Source organism: Hemitrygon akajei, chromosome 13, assembly GCF_048418815.1.
Source record: "Hemitrygon akajei chromosome 13, sHemAka1.3, whole genome shotgun sequence".
In the NCBI taxonomy this organism is placed as follows: domain Eukaryota; kingdom Metazoa; phylum Chordata; class Chondrichthyes; order Myliobatiformes; family Dasyatidae; genus Hemitrygon; species Hemitrygon akajei.
In genome coordinates, this window is record NC_133136.1 from 64618564 (window position 1) to 64639683 (window position 21120).

Below are 21120 nucleotides of genomic sequence, written 5' to 3' on the forward strand. Positions count from 1 at the left end.
GTTCAGAGTAGACTCATCTTTGGCTTCACCATCTTTTCTATAATGCTTTACTTAATGCTTCAAGTTCTTGTGACATCAGTACTGTTGTTTGCTGTGTTTTCACTGATTCCCCCGTGTTATTTATGATTATTGCCATCACCACACATGGCACTGGTTAAATTTCCAACTTTAGTTAATATATTAAAAGCAAATAATTACTTTGGTGTAACTATTTCAGGCATTTAATATTCCTGCTTCCATGTGGATTTCCCCAAATTCCCTTTTTATTCCACAAATTATGTAAAATATCTTATGAAACCAATAAGACAAAGGAATTAACAGAAATATTATAAACAATTTTTTTAAAATAAAGAGATGATGAATTTTAAATTAGCTGGTGCTGAGTTCCTACAGCATTTTGTGTGTGTTGTTTTAAATTACATGCTATCTTTCTGGACCAATGTCCTTTAAATAGAATTCTTCTTAGTTTGATTATAAAAATTGAATAAAAATACTATTCACATCATCACATTTTCCACATGATCGCAATTATATTTCTCACTTCCCTTAACTTGTTAATTGGAAATCAATAAATGTAAACACCATATTTGTGGATTAGATGATTAGAGCTGTGGTTCCATATACTTGTTTTTCAGAAAAATTATATGCACTGAAAGTAAATGCATTGGGGATGGAGGGCTGTACTGAGGTGGTAGTAGCAGTAAACAGTTTGACTAAATAGTACACAACATCCATACCTCTGCAATTCCCTGACAGTCTCCACATTGTGTGCGTAAACATCAAGTCCTGAAACTGCAACTGCTTCCACAGCTTTTAGGTCACCTCTGAAGTCAGGGGTCAGGCATTCCACTATAATCTTGGGATGTCTACAGAAATATTTGTAACATTACACTGTACAGATGACTGACAAATTACAAGAATGAACATCTGCAATAGAAAACCTATTTAGAAACAATAATTACCGTAGTACTTAAAAATGAAATAATTTTTAAAAAACTACTTTACCTCTGTTAATAAAAGGAGCCCTATAAGATAATTATTGAATGTGAGCGAATTTGCCAAACTTGCAAATGAAACATGACCACAAAAGTATAGGGTTAAACATCAAGAGATTTTCAACTTGCTGATGAAATGTTTGCCAAAACTGATCCAATTTGACTAAACTTATCCCTAAAACCACCTGTTCTTGCACTAGGTAAATGAAGTTAACTTGCACTGTAATATAACTTACAAGTGAATGAAACTGCTTCACCTTTCTTTTAACTGTGATACTGTAGCTGCAAAATGTTTCGCTCCACCATCTGGAAGATCTGTGGAAAAACAGGACACGTAACAGTGGTGGCTCTGACATCATAACCTGACTTAGTGCAGTAACAAAACGTGTTGTACAAAAGTCTTATGTATATATAGCTAAGGTGCCTAAGACTTTTACACAGTACAGTCGGCCCTCCTTATCCGCAGATTCCACATGTGCGGATTCAACCAACCGTGGATCGGGAAAACCCGGAAGTTCTCTCTCCGGCACTCGTTGTTTGAGCATGTACAGACTATTGTTTCTTGTCATTATTCCCTAAACAATACAGAATAACAACTATTTACATAGTATTTACATTGTATTAGGTATTATAAGTAATTTAGAAATGACTTGAAAGTACAGGCAGTCCCTGGGTTATGAACGAGTTCCGTTCCTGAATCCGTCTTTAAGTCGGATTTGAAGTCGGAACAGGTACATCTGGTATTATTTAGCGTCAGTTAGTCAAACGTTTTTCTTAGTATATAGTACATATTCTACCTTTCTATGCATATAAAACACTTAAGAAACATGCGTATTTCAATAATTAAACCACTGCGTTGCTTAGTAATAATAATTGTAGCTTTCATTGGGGCAGGGCCTTTCACCTCTTTCTGATCGCGTTATTACTTCCACCTTATTTTCAATCGTGATCATTTTTGAGAACAGAAACACTGCGGATTCAGAGCTGCGCCACCAGGTCCTAATGTCCACCGCACTGAGACATGTTAAATAAAGTCCGGGGTTCCACTGGGTCCTAAAGACCACCGCACTGGGACAGGTTAAATAAGAGACTTGAGCATCCATGTTTTTTGGTATCTGCGAGGGGTCCCGGAACCAATCCCCCATGGATAAGGAGGGCTGACTGTACTGTACTAAGTTTATGTATTGCACTGTACTGCTGCCACAAAAAGAAAACCCACGAGATATGTTAGTAATGATAAATCTGGGATCGGACATAGGAACGTAAGAAATAGGAGGAGTTGGCCATCTTCCAAAGCTACAAATGCATAAATTTTATTTGGGGCCTCAGCTGAGACTTTTTTGTCCACAATCTACAATCAGTAACAACATGTAACGTCAAAATAATATCTATTCCAAATTCCTCATAATGAATAAACAAGTGAATAATTATCGATCATTTTCAAGGCAACTTACCATCTCTGTCAACAGAAGTCAGCACAACATAATCAAGACCCCACTCTGCTATTGCATTTGCTGTGTTGATAGGCTCATCCGGATCTAAAGGTGGAGGCTTTCGACTGGTTTTCACAGAACAGAACCTGCAGCCTCTTGTGCAGGTATCGCCCATTAACTAAAAGGGGAAAATGATGGACAAAACTGTTAACTTGGAACTTTTATTTATCAATGTCAAGTGTACTCCTTCAATGCTTTGAAATGCATCCCAAATAAAATATTAGAAGTATATTTAATAACAAATCCCTATGAACTGAGATAGATAAATATCTAACTCAGGTAGCTAAATATGTTAAATGGATTCATATTATACCTCAAAAGACCTAAACTCTGTATATGGCTCCAAATTAACACCGGACATTCACCCATTTTTCAATAACATCGAGAGATTTAATGTAAACTAGGCATAAAATTAAGCTCTGCTAAAGGTTCAAAGGATTTCTCACTTGTAGACCCCAGATTGGATTGGCAACATCTCCTCCAAGATATCCATCAACACAGGTGCACTACAGGGCTGTATGCCTAGTCCTCTGCTCTACTCTTTTTACACCTATGACTGTGTGGCTAAGCACAGCTCCAATGCCATATTCAAGTTTGCTGATAACACCACAGTCACGGGGCAAATCAAAGGTGGTGGTGATTCAGCATATAGGAGAAAGAATGAAAATTTGGCTGAGTGGTATAACAAAAACCACCTCTCTCTCAATGTCAGCAAAATGAAGCAACTGATTGTAGACTTAAGGAAAGGGATACCAGAGGTCCATAAGCCAGTCCTCATCGGAGGATCAGAGGTGGAGAAGGTGAACAGTTTCAAATTCCTGGGTGTTACTATTTCAGAGGACCTGTCCTGGACCCAACATGCAAGTGCAATTGTGAAGAAAGCTTGGGAGCACCTCTACTTCCTTAGGAGTTTGTGGAGATTCGGCGTGACATCTAAAACACTGACAAACTTCTATATATGTGTAGTGGAGAGTATATTAACTGGCTGCATCATGGCCTGGTATGGAAACACCAATGTCTTTGAACAGAAAATCCTACAAAAGTTAGTGGATTCGGCCCAGTACATCACAGGTAAAGCCCTCCCAACTACTGAGCACATCTACATGAAACACTGTCATAGAAAAGCAGCATCCATCGTCAGAGATCCTCACCACCCAAGCCATGCTCTCTTCTCGATGCTGCCATCAGGTGGAAGGTTCAAAAGCCTCAGCTCACACACCACCAGGTTCAAGAACAGTTACTACTCCTCAACCATCAGGCTCCTGAACAGAAGCAGATAACTACACTCACTTACCCCATCACTGTAATGTTCCTACAACCAATGATCTCACTTTAAGGACTCTTTATCTCATGTTCTTGTTAATTATTGCTATTTATTTATATTTGCATTTGCAGAGTTTGTTGTCTTCATTGATCCTGTTGTAGTTACTATTCTACAGATTTGCTGAATATGCTCATAAGAAGTTGAATCTCAGGGTTGTATATAGCAACATATATGTACTTTGATAACAAAATTTACTTTGAACTTTGAAAGGGTAAGAGCAATAATATCCAATCTGCCTAGTCATTTTATTTATCTCAGCCAGGACAAAAGTGGGATGCCTGGATGATGGCAAAATTGGCACTGCAGGACAGAAACCAGCTGCTCAATCCCATTGGAGTTTGTGTGATTGATGAAGATCTTAGAGGCAGGCAGGATCAGATTCAGCTATGTTACTGTCACACTAAAGAATACCTCACTAGTTCAGAATCACATGGATGAGGTAATAAAATGCTTAACACAAAACTATTAGCTCCAAATGAACAGATCTGATTATATATTATTAAAGGGATGACGCAACTAGAAAAGGTGGTAAGATAAAAAATTTTAACATAAAAATTCTCCAACTTTTAACCAGTAGGAGCCTCTGTAGAGAAGCTTCAAATTAAAGGCCAGCGATTAGAAAAAAAATTGCTGAAATTAGCACATAAGTCTGTTGGAAGCTTATTTAAAAATAAGAAAAATATAGGGAGATGTATAAGGCATCAATTCATAATTTTTTTAGAAAGCCTTTTTTCACTATTTCATTGTTAGCTGTGTAAATCACGTTTATACCCCCATCTGAAGGTAAAGTGGTGGAGCAAAAGACTCCCAAATAAGCAAGTCTAGGAATTGCCTATGTTGTCTGTGTCACCACCCACTACTCTGATCTTACACAACTACCAGCAGTCAGAGCCACAATATTGACAACACTCTTTTAAGGGGACAGACATATATGACAGACAACACTCTTCCAGCTACTGGGGAGTGTTTTGGCTTCAATAGATAATGTTGCAATTATGCCTAAGGAGATGTGAAGTCATTTACAGGAAATGTTCACAGTGGAATAGGGATCTGAACAAAGAAATTACGCTCTTCTCAAAAATTTATTAAGCAGAATTAAGTGCAAACAAGGTGTCTTGATAGATGACATGATGGTCCATGACCTCCTCTTCTGCCTCAATGAGACCATTCTCAAGTTGGAGGAGCATCACCTCACATTCTGTCTGAGTAGCCTCTGATCTGATGACATGAAGGTAAATTTCTCTAACTTCTGGTAACTTTCCCCTCCCTCTTCTTCTATTCCTCACAGTGGTCTCTTACCTATTTTCCTCACCTATCTTCTCCTCCCCCTTGTGCTCCTCCTCCTTCCCTTTGTCCCATGGTCCACTCTATCCTCCTATCAGATTCCTCCTTCTCCAGACCTTTACCTTTTGCACCCACCACCTCCAAGCTTCTTACTTCATCCCCTCCCCAACCAGCTTCACCTTCTACCTTGTCTTCCTACCCCCCCCTTCTTATTCTGGCATCTTCCCCCTTCCGTTCCAGTCCTGATGAAGGGTCCTAGCGAACATCAACTATTTATTCATTTCCATAGATGCTGCCTGATCTGCTGAGTGCCTCCAGCATTTTGTGTTTTGTCTTGATAGAGGTTTGTATGGTTCTAATGTCACTGGAAAAGGGAAGGAGAAACAATAATTTAAATTTATTTTGAAATCACTTTTTTTTTTTAACTAGGTTACTGCATCTCACCATTATAGTGGCTGTAGCTGTGCCTTTTTCTCCTCCCCAGCATTCTCCAATATTTGGACATCTTGCTTCTTCACATACCTGAAAGCAGGAAGCTGATTTAAAACGAGTACAGTGTATAAGGATCACACACCAAGGAACTATTGAATCACTCAAATTGCTTACATTTGTATCAAAAACTGCAATGACTTTGAAACTGAATACCAGTGAGAAGAGCTCAATCATTAGTTAGGTGTAGTCAGTGACAATTCACTTGAAACAGACAAAAGTATGTTACTACAATAAAAGACTGTTGAAAGTAAAAGCCCAGGTAAAGATATTTATACTATTCAAAAAATAATCAAAACAAAAGTGTTACAATCATGGAGCAAACAAAATTATGCTGGTTATAAAATTTGCCAAAACAAGGCCTTCTCACGGGACGACTGGAGCAGATCTTTAAGTTTTTACTGGACCCCTCATATTTGGTGCAGCTATAGAGGATTTTCTGGTGTGGAGAACACTGTTTTTATGATTATTGTGACTGCATTGCATGCAAATCGAAAATATTGAAGGATTTGGGAAACAATGTTTGATTTCAAGTATCTTTGAGATTGAGTGCCCATTGATAAAACACCTTGGTTTAATCATTTCCTTGCATCCATTATTTGTTTGTTCCAAGTTGTTTCTCCAAGATAGTTTATGCTGGTGTCTAGTACTCAATTTTCTAAGCCAATGATTTTGAATGAATGGTTGAGTTACAAGAGTAATTACATTTCAAGAAATACATCACTAAGTACAAAATATTTTAGGACATCTCAAGTCAGTAAAAGGCACCATATAAATGTTCTTCAACTTAAAGTTGCTTAGAAACAAACAGATTTAAGGATCAACAGATAGCACCAAAAAGAGTGATGAAGCACAGAATACACCCAGAGGCTGCTACATTAGAAAACAGGTGTTACCCCAATAAGTTAGAGAGATAATGGGGACAATTCTTCAAATTACACTCATCCCCACAAATTCCATCCAAACCTCTAAAACGTATTATTAGCATATCTTTGCACACTTCCCAATTTGTTAATTTCATACAGTGTACAGAAAACAAGAGTTGACAGAAATATTTCAAAATTTAATGTACACCAACAGCTTCCAGTAGTGGAGGTAATGCAAGCAATCTGAAGTCAGTGGTATACAGTAAGAAAGGGTAAAAGTACTTGGACTGCAAGGAGGAAAAAATTAGTAGTTAAGGCTCCAACAGATAAACTGCTAGTTGCTTATAATTAAGATATGGAAATTAATCACAGAAACGCAAACTACTTATATAATGCACTCATTAACTAAATATGTTCCCTTAACTTAATTATAGCTAGTGCACAATGAAATGAAGTACAATGAGTGGCCATGTTACTAGGTACACCTATACATTAATGTAAATATTAAATCAGCCAATCATGTGGCAACAACTCAATGCATAAAAATATTCAGACACGGTCAAGAGTTCAATTGTTCAGACAAGACATCAGAATGGGGAAGAAGTATGATCTAAGTGACCTTGACCGTGGAATGATTGTTGGTGGCAAATGGGGTTTAAGTACTTTGAGTATCTCAGAAACTGCTGGCCTTCTGGCATTTTTACACACAAGAGGCTCTAGAGCAGTGGTTCCCAACGTGGGGCGTACGCCCCACAGGGGGGTAATTTGATTTTTAAGGGGGGCAATTCGAGAATGAGTTATTAACAGTGAATTTTTTCTAGTAAGTCTGTGTGAGTATGAGTGTGTGTGCGAGTTAATACATATGTGTATATACAGTATGCATACATAAAAATACTTGTGTGTATGTACATGTGTAATTGCGTATGTACTGTATATATAGTGTATCACCATCATTACAACCATCAAATGGCTTTCATAATTAAATTAATGAATTGACTGATGTAGGAAGGAACAAATGAACAAGTCCAAACGCGTCAGAAACTCGTACGAGGTCGCGCCAATGCTGCTTTTTGCAGTAGCTTTCGGTTCTTGGTGGTGTGAAGGTGTGTACATTGCGTCATCTCTTTTAAACGGTGTATCTGTCTTTGTATGCTGTAGAAACGAATCGGCATTGTTTTATTTATTTATTATTATTATTTTAATATCACAATGTTCTTTTTTTTTACAATTTCTTAGTAATTTCTTCCTCAGAACTTTAACAGTCCTTTGGTTCTTTTATTTTTCTCTTTCATGAATGCCATGTTCTTTGGAAGCTTGTTTAAACCAAGTTAATGGTCTTTTAGGCTTCCTTCAGGTGAATAGGAGTTCACTTTTTGAATACCGTAGATTCCGGACTACAGAGCGCACCTGATTTTAAGCCGCTGGCTCTAATTTTAGAAATAAAATCATTTTTTTAATTGTACAGGCCGCATCGGATTTTAGGCCGCACCGGATTTTCGGCCGCAGGTGTCCCACGTTGTAATATGAGATATTTACACAGAAAGATATTACACGTGAGGATTTTTTTAACTTTTAATTAAATCCATATGGTAACAAAAACAAATACATATTGCAAATGCTTTTTTTCGAACCGTGCCCGTACGCGGCTACTTTTAAATATACGTTGCGTATACTTCTTTACTGAACAACATTCCAATATCTCCTAACGACTGGTAAAAAATATATATACTGCAGCCTACCAGGAAAAGTTATTGATACCTTTAACTTAAAAGCAGAGTTCGCTCAGATCCAAAGCCGCTCGCGTAATGCGCTCCCCCCCTCCTTTCCGTTTCATCGCAAACGGCATTTAAAAGCAGCGTTCGCTCGGATCCAAAGCCGCTCGCGTAATGCGCTCCCTCCCTCCGTCCCGTTTCATCGCAAACGGCATTTAAAAGCAGCGTTCGCTCGGATCCAAAGCCGCTCGCGTAATGCGCTCCCTCCCTCCGTCCCGCTTCATCGCAAACGGCATTTTCCCACAAGACACCGCGAAACCGGGTGTGACGTCATAGCATCCCGCGATGTAGTACAGAAAACAAATATAGTTTAAACTAAGTAGGTAGCACAATGCTTCGAGTGTTTTCCATGTTGATGAGGGTGAGTACAAATGACTGATTTACAATAATTTAATTGTGAAAGTGCGCTTGATTTATCGTACAATTTCATTGGACCTCTGTGAACTACTCATCAATTTTATTGGTCTACTGTTACGAGGCAAAATGTTTACGAGGCGGCATGAAAAAAATCATGCATTAGCCGCTTCGGATTATTGGCCGCAAAGTTCAAAGCTGTTCAAAATGTGGGAAAAAAGTAGCGGCTTAAAATCCGGAATCTACGGTAATAAGAATTATATATCACCACAGGGGGCATCAGGATTTTAGAGGTTATTAGGTGGGGCATGGCCAAAAAAAGGTTGGGAACCACTGCTCTAGAGTTTACCGAGAATGATGGAAAAAACAAAAAAAAAATCCAGTGAGCAGCAGTTCTGTGGGTGAAAAGGCCTCGTTAATGTGAGACAGCAGATGAGATTGGCCAGATTGGTTCAAACTGACTGGAAAGCAACAGTAACTCAAATAAGGTGCGCAGAACAGCATGTCTGAATGTACAACATGTCAAACCTTGAAATGGATAGGCTACAGCAGCAGCAGATCACATATATACACTGTACCTAATAACGTGCAGAATCATACGATATGAATAGCTGTAGAAAATGGGTAAGAGTGCAATGTAGTACTCAGGGAAGGAGTGTATAATTGGCACATCAGAAAGGGGAGGTTCAACTATTTTGGGCAATGAGTTTTTAAGCTTGGTTTTGGGGAAAATTGGTTTGGACTAACAGAACAATCAGTTTACTGCCATTTCTCAGGACAAAGCTCTTGTGTAATTTGGGGACTGCCTGTAGAAGGTGCTTCGATGTGAAACCTCAGCAAGTACTTACAGTGTGCAGATTCAAATTCCGAAGAGTATTTTTCAATTTATTGTAATTTTTCCCAAGAGGAATCTCTGTCTTCAACCATGGAGGCAATCTTAATCTATAATTGTAAATAATATCACAAAATACATAATTTCAGTAGTATTTTTGAAAGTAAGCTATGTGATGTCTTGCAAATGCAAACAGGCTAACAAGTAACTTGCCAAACACTGAACTCAGAGCTCTGTTCAGAGGTCTTCAAAGGAGGATGTAAGTATCAAGGAAAAGCCATTGTGCATCACTGGGACACATTCGCGGTATCAATGAAAGGTAACGCATCAACTGATATTCACAAGTAGCTTGCTTTCTCTTCCACCTTCCTTTGGTCACACAAACCTCCTTTCCACTTGACACCAACAAATGCCTGAAAGCACTGGATACAGTGAAGGCTCCAGGACCAATCAACATACCAAAAGCTTGCACTTCAAAACTAATTGTGCTTTTATCCAAGCTGATTCATTATAGCTACAATATTGACATCTACCTGACAATGTAGAAAACTGCCCAGGTGTGTCCTGTTCATGGCAAGTAAGACAAAGCCAATTCAGCTGATTACTGCCCAATCAGATTTCTATCAATCATCAGGAAAGTAATGGAAGATGGCTTCAACAGTGCCAACAGGCATACTTACATCCCAATAACCGGTTTGCTTGGAAAACCCAACACTGCAGCGCCAATCATAGCCTTGGACCAATCATAAACAAAAAAGAGCTTCAGAGATGAAGCAAGGCATCCTTGATGTCAGGGGACTATTTGGCCAAACACTGCATCATGAGGGCCTGTAAAACTGCAATGAAGGGGAAAACACTCCGGTGGCTGGAGTCATACCCAATATAATGAAGATGATTGCATTTATTGGAAATCAATCATCCCGGCTACACGACGTTGCTGCAGGAGTTCCCTAACGAGTATCTTAACACCATTATTTAAAAAAAAATAGTGTTTAGACTTGTACCTTTCTCCTTTTTGGCGCTTCAGGTTGCCTTTATACTCTTCCCATGTTCCCTTATCTGATAATTCACCGGATATAAACTCCCGCAGGTCAGGACCTTCTTCCAAAAGTTGTTTCCTTTTGTCTGGCAGTGTACTGTAAGACTTCAGCTGATTGCAGAGGACACGAACATAAACCTAAAATATTTTGCACAACATCAGTACAAACTTAACATAGATAAATATTAAATGTATAAACTAAATGTATAAAAAATAGTAGTTCAAAAATTACAATTTATAACATACACTATTGGCTCACACATTAATATAGACAAACTACTCGCACTATCCACAGAAAATGGAATGACGCCCATCAAACAAAAAAGAAATGCATATAATCCATTCTATTATGGGCTTGACCAAATCCATTACATGGAAGATGTAAGACTGAACAGACACTCTAGAGTTAGCACAGAAAGTAAGGTATCAAACTTATTCTTAGATCAAAAACTTTAAAAATGACATTTATCCAAGCAAGACTTCCTGGTTCCTGCAAAGCTACAGGACCTGTACCCTTGTACCTCCCACTGCAAATGGATCCTTGACTTCCTAACTAGAAGATCACAAACTGTGTTGATTCAAAATAACATCACCACCTTACTGACAATCAACACTGATGCACCTCAGGGATGTGTGCTTAGCCCACTGCTCTTCTCTCTCTATACCCATGACTGTGTGTTTAGGCGTAGCTCAAATACCATCTATAAATTTGATACAACCATTGTTGGTAGAATCTCAGGTGGTGACGAGAGGGCATACAGGAGTGAGATATACCAACTAGTTGAGTGATGTCACAGGAACAACCTTGAACTCAACATCAGCAAGACCTAAGAGCTGATTGTGGACTTCAGAAAGGGTAAGATGAAGGAACACGCACCAGTCCTCAGAGAGATTAGAGTGTGAACAATTACGAGTTCCTGGGTGTTAATATCTCTGCGACCTAACCTGGTCCCAACACATTGACCCAGCTATAGAAGTAGCAAGACAGTGGCTATATTTCATTAGGAGTTTGAGATTTGGGATGTCATCTAAAACACTTGCAAATTTCTACAGATGTACCGTGGAAAGGATTCTAACTGGCTGCTTCACTGTGTGGTATGGGGGTTGGGGGGATAATTCACAGCTTTTCCCCCTATGCTATCATGTGTTCCATTGTACTGCTGCTGCAAAGTTAACAAAATTCATGATACATGCCAGTGATATTAAACCTGATTCTGGTTCTGATTTCCAATAAGCAGAAATGTTTGGGATTCTTCACATCACAAGATTAGGAGAATGGGCAAAGAAGTGGCAGATGGAATACAGTGTAGGAAAGTGTATGGTCGTGCATTTTGTTAGAAGGAATAAAGGCCTAGACTATGCTGTAAACAGGGAGCACATTCAAAACTCAGAGGTACAAAGGGACCTAATTCAGGATTCCCTGAAGGTTAACTTGCAGGTAGAGTCAGTAGTAAGGAAGGTTAGCATTCATTTCACAAGGACTAGAATATAAAAGGACATTATGCTAAGACTTTATAATATTTAGAGAATTGTGAGCTGTTTTGTTCACCATATCTAAGAAAAGATGTGCTGGCTTTGGAAAGGGTGCAGAGGAGGTTTACAAGGATGATCCCAGGAATAAAAAGGTTGAGGTATGTGCAGTGTTTGGGCTGTAACTCACTGGAGTTTAGAATAATGAGGATGGTTGGGGGAGGCATCTCATTGAAACACAATGAATATTGAAAGGCCTAGATAAAGTGGATATGGAGAGGATGTTTTCTAAAATTGGAGTGTCTAGGACCATAGAGTACAGCCTCAGAGTAGAAGGATGTCGCTTTAGAACAGCGATGAGGAAGAATTTCTTTTGATAGAGGGTGGTGAATCTGTGTAATTCATTGTCACATACAGCTGTAAAGTTCAAGTTACTGGATGTATCTTACTGATCATTCTTCATTAGTAAGGGTGTCAAACGGTACAGAGAGAAGGCAGGAGAGTGGGGTTGAGAGGAAAAGATAGCTGAATGTCTTTGATGCACAGACCTAAGTGCCAGGGAGGAAGAAGGTCTCCCTCCCCTGAGGAGCAGGTACTCTGCTTGACCACAGCTGGTGTGAGGAAGACCCTCACCAGGGTCAACCCATGTAAAGCTGTGACGCCTGATAACATACCTGGTCAGGTGCTGAGGGATTATGTAGTCCTGATAACAGAAATTTTAACAAAAGAACAGACATCGTCAACATCTCTCTGGAACATTTCAGAGTCCCTTCACACTCCAAGGCAGCCACCATCATCCCGATGCCCAAGGAGGTGACAGTGACCTGCCTCAGCAACTTCTGTCCACTGGCACGGACCTCAACAATAATGAAGTGCTTTCAGCAGCTGGTTACTGATTGTATTAAATCTCATATTCCTGTCACATGGGACCCTTTCCAGTTTGCTTATCACTCAAATCCATCCACTGATGACGTCATAGCCTCTGCTTTCCATTCTGTCCTGTCCCACCTGCAAAATTGTGCCTCACGTGCCAGGAGGCTGTTAATCAACTTCAGCTTGGCATTTGGTATGATCGTCCCTCAGAAGCTGGTGGGTAAAATAACCTCATTGTGTCTCAACACCTCTTTGTAACTGGATCCTGGATTTCTTCATAGAAAGCCTCAGTGACTCCATATTGAGAGTAACATCTCTAGCTCCATCACGCTGAGCACTGGCGCTCCCCAGGGCTGCCTGCTCAGCCTGTTGCTGTTCACGTTGCTGACGCATGAGTGCACTGCTAGATCCAGTGCAAACTGAATCAAGTACACTGACTTAACAGTGTTTGGCTTCATCAACAACGAGGAGGTGGTGTACAGAGAGAAGGTAGAGCAGCTGGTAGACTGGTACGAGCGCAACAGCTTGAGTCTCAATGTGGACAAGACCATATAACAATTACGGCATGGAAACGGCCCTTCTAGTCCGTGCCGAATGCTTGCTCTCACCTAGTCCCACCGACCTGCACTCAGCCCATAACCCTCCATTCCTTTCCTGTCCATATACCTATCCAATGTTACTTTAAATAAACAAAGAGATGTTTCTGGACTTTAGAAAGGTGCAGGCTGATCACCCCTCTTTCTTTCTTTCTTTCTTTCTTTCTTTCTTTTCAAATCTTTTTATTAATTTTTTAAGAAAAACATAAGAAAAATATTAGTACAAAACATTTGAGAGTACATAATAAATTAATTAACAATCAAATATGTATTAATCAATACATAGAGTCTCTCAAACTCATAGTATAATGTAAAGGAATTAAGAAAAAAAAAGAACCCCCCCCCCAAAAAAAACAACTAAAAAAAACTAAAAAAAACTAACCAACATGGGCAATCGCATAATGTTAAATACATACAGCAGTGCCAATGACTCCCAACCTCCATCCACACAATTCAGGATAGTAACAATAAGGTTCAGGATCAGACCATTTAATTCATATGAAAATGTTGAATAAATGGTCTCCAAGTTTCCTCAAATTTAACTGAAGAATCAAAAACCACACTTCTAATTTTTTCTAAACTCAAACAGGAAATAGTTTGAGAAAACCACTGAAATACAGTTGGAGGGTTAATTTCTTTCCAATTCAGTAAAATAGATCTTCTAGCCATTAGTGTAACAAATGCAATCATTCGTTGGGATGAAGCGGATAAACACTTATTATCTATCATTGGTAGACCAAAAATTGCGGTAAAAGGATGTGGTTGGAGATTAATATTTAAGACTCTTGAAATAATATTAAAAATATCTTTCCAATAGTTTTGTAAACAAGGACAAGACCAAAACATATGGGTCAACGAAGCAATATCAGAATGACATCTATCACAGGTTGGATTAACATAAGAATAAAATCGAGCAAGTTTATCTTTAGACATGTGAGCTCTATGTACAACCTTAAATTGTATTAGAGCATGTTTAGCACAGATAGAGGATGAGTTTACCAATAATAAAATTTTTTCCCATTGCTCAGTAGATATAGGGCAATGCAATTCTTCCTGCCATTCCTTCTTAATTTTTTCTGATATATCTGGTTGTACATTCATAATCATATTATAAATGATAGCTACTAAGCCCTTTTGACAAGGATTAAGAGCTAAAATTCTTTCTGTAATGTCCAATGGACATTCTTTCGAAAAAGACTTTAGTTCATTATATAGAAAATTTCTAACTTGTAAATATCTAAAGAAATGGGTTTTAGATAAATTATATTTATTAGATAACTGTTCAAAGGACATAATGTTATCATCCAAAAACAGATCACGAAAACATGTTATACCTTTTGTTTTCCATAAAAGAAAAGCTTGATCTATAGATGATGGTCGGAAAAAGTAGTTAGATATTATAGGACTTGACAGCATAAACTTATTCAAACCAAAAAATTTACGAAATTGAAACCAGATTCGTAATGTATACTTGACTATAGGATTAGTTATCTGTTTATTCGTTTTGAATAACGAAAAAGGAAGTGAAGATCCTAAGATTGAGATCAATGAGAAATCTTGCACAGATTTACATTCCAAATTTACCCATTGTGGGCCAGCAACTGTAGTCGATTCTTGTGTCCAAAATATCAAATACCGTATATTAACTGCCCAATAGTAAAATCTTAAATTTGGTAGAGCCAAGCCGCCCTCCTTCTTAGGCTTCTGTAAATATTTTTTACCTAGCCTAGGATTTTTGTTCTGCCACAAATACGAAGATATTTTAGAATCAACTATATCAAAAAAAGATTTAGGAATAAAAATTGGTATGATCACCCCTCACTGCATTTAAACGGCTCCTCTGTGGAGAGAGTTAGGGGCACCAACATCAAGTTTCTGAGAGTGCGCGTAACGGAAGATTTCACCTGCTCCCTCAAGGCCACCTCTTTGGTCAAGAAAGCACAGCATCATCTCCATTTCCTGAGGAGGTTGAGGTGAGTGAAGATCCCTCCCCAAAATTCTAACCAATTTTTCTTACAGGAGCACCAACCAGGGTGCCCTGGTTGGACATTACCATCTAGTACAGGAATTGCACGGCACCTGCTGAGAGGATCACTGGGGTTACTCTCCCAGCCATCAGAGATATTTATCAGGAGTGCTACGCTGATGGGGCTGTTAGCATTGTCAATCACCCCTCCCATCTGTCCAACAATCTCAATGACATGCTACAATCAGGTAGGAGGTACCACAGCATCAGGACAAGGACTCTTAGTATGGAAAACAGTTTCTTTCCCCCAGGCTGTCAGACTACTGAACTCTCTGCCACCACACAGGCCTCATCATACATGAGGCATCAGTAGTGTTTAACTTCTAGCTTGTGTTGGAAATGCACCTTATTATTTGTTACTTTATTTGTGGTGATATTACTTTCTGTGTATGTGCGCGAGTTATACGTACTGTGTTGTGCTACTTGGTCTGGAGGAACGTTGTTTCATTTGGTGGTACACAGGTGTATGGGTGAATGACAATAAACTGAACTTGAAATTACTGAATGGCAGAGCAAACTCAATGGGCTGAATGGTCTAATTCAGATCTTGTTCTTATTATGGTCTTACAATCGTATGGACCAACAGATGAACATCTCCTTGCTGACAAAGGTGCACTTTGGGGATATATGCTTAACCACTGCTCTACTCTCTCAACCCACCATTGTCAAAATGCCATCTATAAACTCAACGATGACACCTCAGTTGTTGGCAGAAGTTTAGATGGTGATGGAAAATTCATACAGAAGTGAATTAGATCAACTAGTGGTGTCGCAACAACAACCTTACACTCAACATCAGCAAGACCAAAGAATTCATTGTGAGCTTCATGAATGGGAACTCTGGAGAAAACACACCAGTCATCATTGCAGCTTCAAGTTCCTGGGTATCAATATGTCAGAGGATAATCCTGGGCCAGCATACAATCGCAATGCTGTGCTTCATTAGAGTTTGAGAAGATTCATTAGGCCACCAAAGTCTCTTGTAGATTTCTGTAGATCTGCAATCAACTGGCTGCATCACAGCCCAGTGTGGAGGCTCCAATGCACAGAAAGACAAGCAGAGGGCTGTAGACTCAGGCAGCTCCACCAGTCACAACCCTCCCCACCATCGAGATCACCTTCAAAAGATGGTGCCTCAAGAAGGCTGCATTCATCACCAAGGATCCCCATCATCCAGGACATGCCTCTCCTTTTTCCTACCACTGGGGGGGAGGTACAGGAGCCAGAAGACTAACTCTCTTAGTGATTTAGGAACCGCTTCCTTGCTCTCCACCATATTTTTCAATGGCCCATGAAATCCATGAACACCACATCAAATGTTCTTTTCTTTACACTATTTATTTTAGTAAGTTATAGTAATTTTGTATATTTGCACTGTACTGCTGCACAAAGCAATACAATTATATAATACACGTCAGAGATTATAAATCTGATGCTGAATTGATGTCACTCACACATCTTTTCAACAATTCGACTTTCCTCAATCAAAGTTCCTATACTTGATAGTCTTTTTTTTTAAAAGTTAGTTAAATCTATGGACACTGGGGTGAAAATTATTGTGTAAGTATCTAATTTTCTTCTTTGCAAACAGAAACTTGTCAAGCAGCAAAAGATTAACAACAACTAGACAGCAAGCCAGCCAACACGAGGAGAAGCTCTGTAATTCCAGGATAGACTGGGAGATGGTGAATTTGCAATAGAGCAGAGAATGAATTGAAGCACTTACAGAAGGATTAAAAATACGCACCAGCAGGTTAAAGAGATTTTTTTTGAAAAAAAGCTTGTACTCACTAGTACAAGTGAGTCAGCGTAGCACGGAAGTGTGTGGATTATGGGGGAATAAGAGGTGACATACAGGACTGACGAAAAGGCAGAGTGGTCTCCCTGTTTTGTAACACATTCAAACCCCAGATATTCCCATCCATGTCCCAGACTCTCCGCCTCCCTGACGTTTTCCAACCCTGGATAAATTCCCAATTTCCCTCTTTTCCGCACCGCAACCATTCCCATCCCCGACTACAGCCTCACACGAACCGGTCGCAGGCGGCCACAGCCGAACAGCAGCAACTTCATGTCCGCCACCGGAACAACGACCTGGAAAAGCACGGGCGACCTTCGGAGTCGGGGCCTGTTCTCGGCCGCGACAATACTGCGGCTGCATTCGTCCTCCAGTGACAGCGCCGACCACAGGCCCTAACAGTACTGCGTGCGGTCTCCAGTGACAGCGCCGCCACCTGGCCATCACAGCGGCTGCCGGCAGCGACCCCAGTCAGTTTCACGCTCCAGCCCTGATCATGACAATAACAGCTACGATCTGCGCCTCCAGTGACAATGTCGCTATGTGGTGGGAGCTAATTAATAGAAAACGCGAGGTGCTCTTGGATTGGAAGATCCAAAGAAAAGGAACTGTGGCCAAGGAGTAGCCACTTCATGTCAACTATTGAAGCAGTGACACAGTGAACAACCAGAGCTGCTCCAATGATAGCACATGGGCAGATATCCAGCAGCCAACCTATGACCTCAACAATGGACAGTGGGTAGAATGAGCACAGGAGGTCCAGCAATTCAATGACAACCATGACTTCTTCCAATTTATTTTACTGCACTAATATGCTGTCAGGGAGTCACCATCTCTTGGGAGTACTGTGTGTACAGTTTGGCCACAAAAGCAGTAGAGGGTTGCCGACTCAGCCAGCTCCATCATGAGCACTACTCTCCCCAGCCAAGCACCAATGCAACATCCATCATTAAGGGCCCCCAACACCCAGGACATGCCCTTGATTCATTGCTAGCATCAGGGAGAAGGTACAGGAGTCCAAAGACACACACTAACATTTTATGAACTGTTTCTTCCACTCTGCCATCAGATTTCTGAATGGACAGTGAACCAACTCAAGAACACTGCCTCACTACTTTTGCTCTCTATTTGCTCTACCTATGTTAATTAATTTATGGTTTAGAGATATTTATTTATTTATTGCAATTTACATGTAACCCCCTGGGTCGCCTCAGGCTCGCTCAGCTCGTTCTCGTCTAGGGGGAGCAGCCTTCGACCCCGCCAAACTGGATAATCAGCTGGTGTGGATGCTGTGTGATGTCCCCGCCTCACCCAAAAACAGACAGTACACCATATGCGATTAAATGATTACAGTTTATAAAGATTACTATAACTAAGTAATTAATAACGATACAGTATACATGAAGGAAAAGAAAATAAAGAAAAGGCGCCAAACTTATCAAAGTCCAAACCACTTCGTGCACAACCGTTGGAGCTCAATTACTGAAGTCTTCTGGCCACCATTCGATCCCCTCCGAACTCCTCGACTCGCAGCTCAGGACCACCCGAAGTGGTCAACCCAGCACATCTATCGTCGTCTCCTCTCCTCAGGGTACCTCCCGGCCTTGGACCCCTGCCTGGGATCCGTTCCTCGCCCAGTTTACAGCATCACGTCCTCTCTCTCTCACCCCCTCGCGCCGATCTCCCCAAAAGCCCGCCAACAATAGCTTACAGACTCAGAAGAAAGAATTGGTTTACAAAGGAATACAACTCTCGTTATCAGTAAATTTTAACCCAAACAAGCTTCCAGCACTCTCTCGCAACAAAGCATTCCTACTTTTAACAAAACAAAGAAGCCATTTTGTTTACATACACAGTAACAAAGAAAAAGAAGAAACCCCCTTTACATACAGTTTGTTATTAAGTTTTGCACTGTACTGCTGCCGCAAAACAACAAATCTCACAACATATGTGACTGATATTAAAACTAATTCTGATTCTCTGGCTCTCTCCGCTCTGCTTAGCGGTCCGAGACAACAGGAAAACATACATCAAGCTGCTGTCAATTACAGCTGAGCATTCAACACTATCACCCCCTCAGTACTAACTAACAAGACTTTAACGCTGAATAATTGTACCTTCCTCTGTAACTGTATTCTCAACTTCCTTATCAGGAGACCATAGTTAGTATGGACAAATAGACAGATACTTCATTGATCCCAAAGGAAATTACAGTGTCACAGTAGCATTACAAGTGCACAAATATGAATATTATAAAATAAGAATAAAAATATATTACCGCAAACAGTCTAACAAGGGGAGGGGTCATCACTTCCCCGGCTATAGGTTGACTCATTATAGAGCCTAATGGCTGAGAGTAAGAATGACCTCATATAGTGCTCTTTGGAGCAGCGCAGTTATCTTAGTCCAGTACTAAAAGTGCTCCTCTGTTCAGCCTAGGTGGCATGCAGAAGGTGAGAAACATTGTCAAGAAATGCCAGGATTTTCCATCGGGTCCTTTGTTCTATCACAGCCTTCAGTGTGTCCAATTTGACTGTAATAACAGAGCCAGCCTTTCTAATCAGTTTATTAAACCTGTTGACATTACCCGTGCTGACGCCATTGCCCCAGCACACCACCGCATAGGAGATTGTCCTGGCAACAACAGACTGGTAGAACATGTGAAGGAGAGGCCTGCATAGTCCAAAGGACCTCAGTCTCCTCAGGAAGTAGAAGCAACTCTGGTCCTTCTTGTACACAGCCCCTGTGTTGGTGCTCCATTCAAGTCTGTCATCCAGGTGCATCCCAGGTACTTGTAGGTCCTCACCATCAGTATTAACAGGGAGCAGTGCAGGCTTAATCTTCCTAAAGTCCATCACTATTCCCTTTGTCTTACTGATGATGAGCTGCAGATGATTCAGCTTGCACCATTTGACAAAGTCCACCACCAGGGCCCTGAATTCAACCTCCCATCCTCCCTTTATACTCTCAACTATTTAGAGTTACAGTATATAGAGAATTTCTGTAGATGACATGACTCAGTATTGTATCTAAAGTCTGAGGTATGCAGGGTAAACAGGAAGAGAGCCAATACAGTCCCCTGTGGGACCCCAGTGTTGTTTATAGCCATAGCTGACACTCAAAGGAAAGGCCTACTCCATTCTGCATCTCAATCAATAAATACCCCTAGTGTGGGTGAGTGATAGAACCTAGGAAGAGTTGAAGAGAATATGGAGGTAACAGAGTGGGATTAGTGTAGATTGTGGCTTGATGGTTGGTGTAGGTTTAGTGGGCCAAGCGGCCTGTTTCTGTACACACTCTGTGGCATCTCCTCCACAATCTCCATCAGCACAGGTGCACCACAAGACTGTGTGCTTACTCTGCTCTACTCACTTTACACTTAAGACCATGGGCTAAGCACAGTTCCAACGACATGTACAAGTTTGCTGACGACACCACTGTTGTGGGCTGTATCAGAGGGGATGATGAATCAGCATACAGGAGGGAGATTGAAAACTTGGCTGAGTGGTAAATTAACAACAACTTCTCACTCAATATCAATAAGACCAAGGAACTGATTGTAGACTTCAAAGGAGGAAACCAGAGCTCCATGAACCAGTAATCAAGTCGTCGCTTTTTATTGTCATTTCAACCATAAACTGCTGGTACAGTACACAGTAAAAACAAAACAACGTTCCTCCAGGACCCTGATGCTACATGAAACAACACAAAACTACACTAGACTATGTGAGACAGCACAAGACTACACTAGACTACGTAAAACAACACAAAAACTACACTAGACTACAGACCTACACAGGACTACATAAAGTGCACAAAACAGTGCAGGGCAGTACAATAGTTAATAAACAAGACAATAGGCACAGTAGAGGACAAATTACAATATAATGGGTATTGAGGAGTCTGATG

General features: G+C 40.3%; 1 protein-coding gene across 1 annotated transcript in view; it reads right to left on the reverse strand.

Moving 5' to 3' along the window:
• lias (lipoic acid synthetase) overlaps positions 1 to 17590 on the reverse strand; it is a 29851-nt gene extending 12261 nt beyond the window's left edge. The window contains exons 1-7 of the mRNA XM_073064818.1: positions 17448 to 17590; positions 10414 to 10586; positions 9426 to 9519; positions 5541 to 5618; positions 2450 to 2606; positions 1253 to 1310; positions 738 to 866 (exon numbers count right to left, since the gene is read on the reverse strand). Of these exons, the coding sequence (XP_072920919.1) occupies positions 738 to 866; positions 1253 to 1310; positions 2450 to 2606; positions 5541 to 5618; positions 9426 to 9519; positions 10414 to 10586; positions 17448 to 17486 (728 nt within the window). The 5' untranslated portion in view covers positions 17487 to 17590. The remainder of the gene's footprint in view (positions 1 to 737; positions 867 to 1252; positions 1311 to 2449; positions 2607 to 5540; positions 5619 to 9425; positions 9520 to 10413; positions 10587 to 17447) is intronic.
• Positions 17591 to 21120: the final 3530 nt, after the last annotated feature.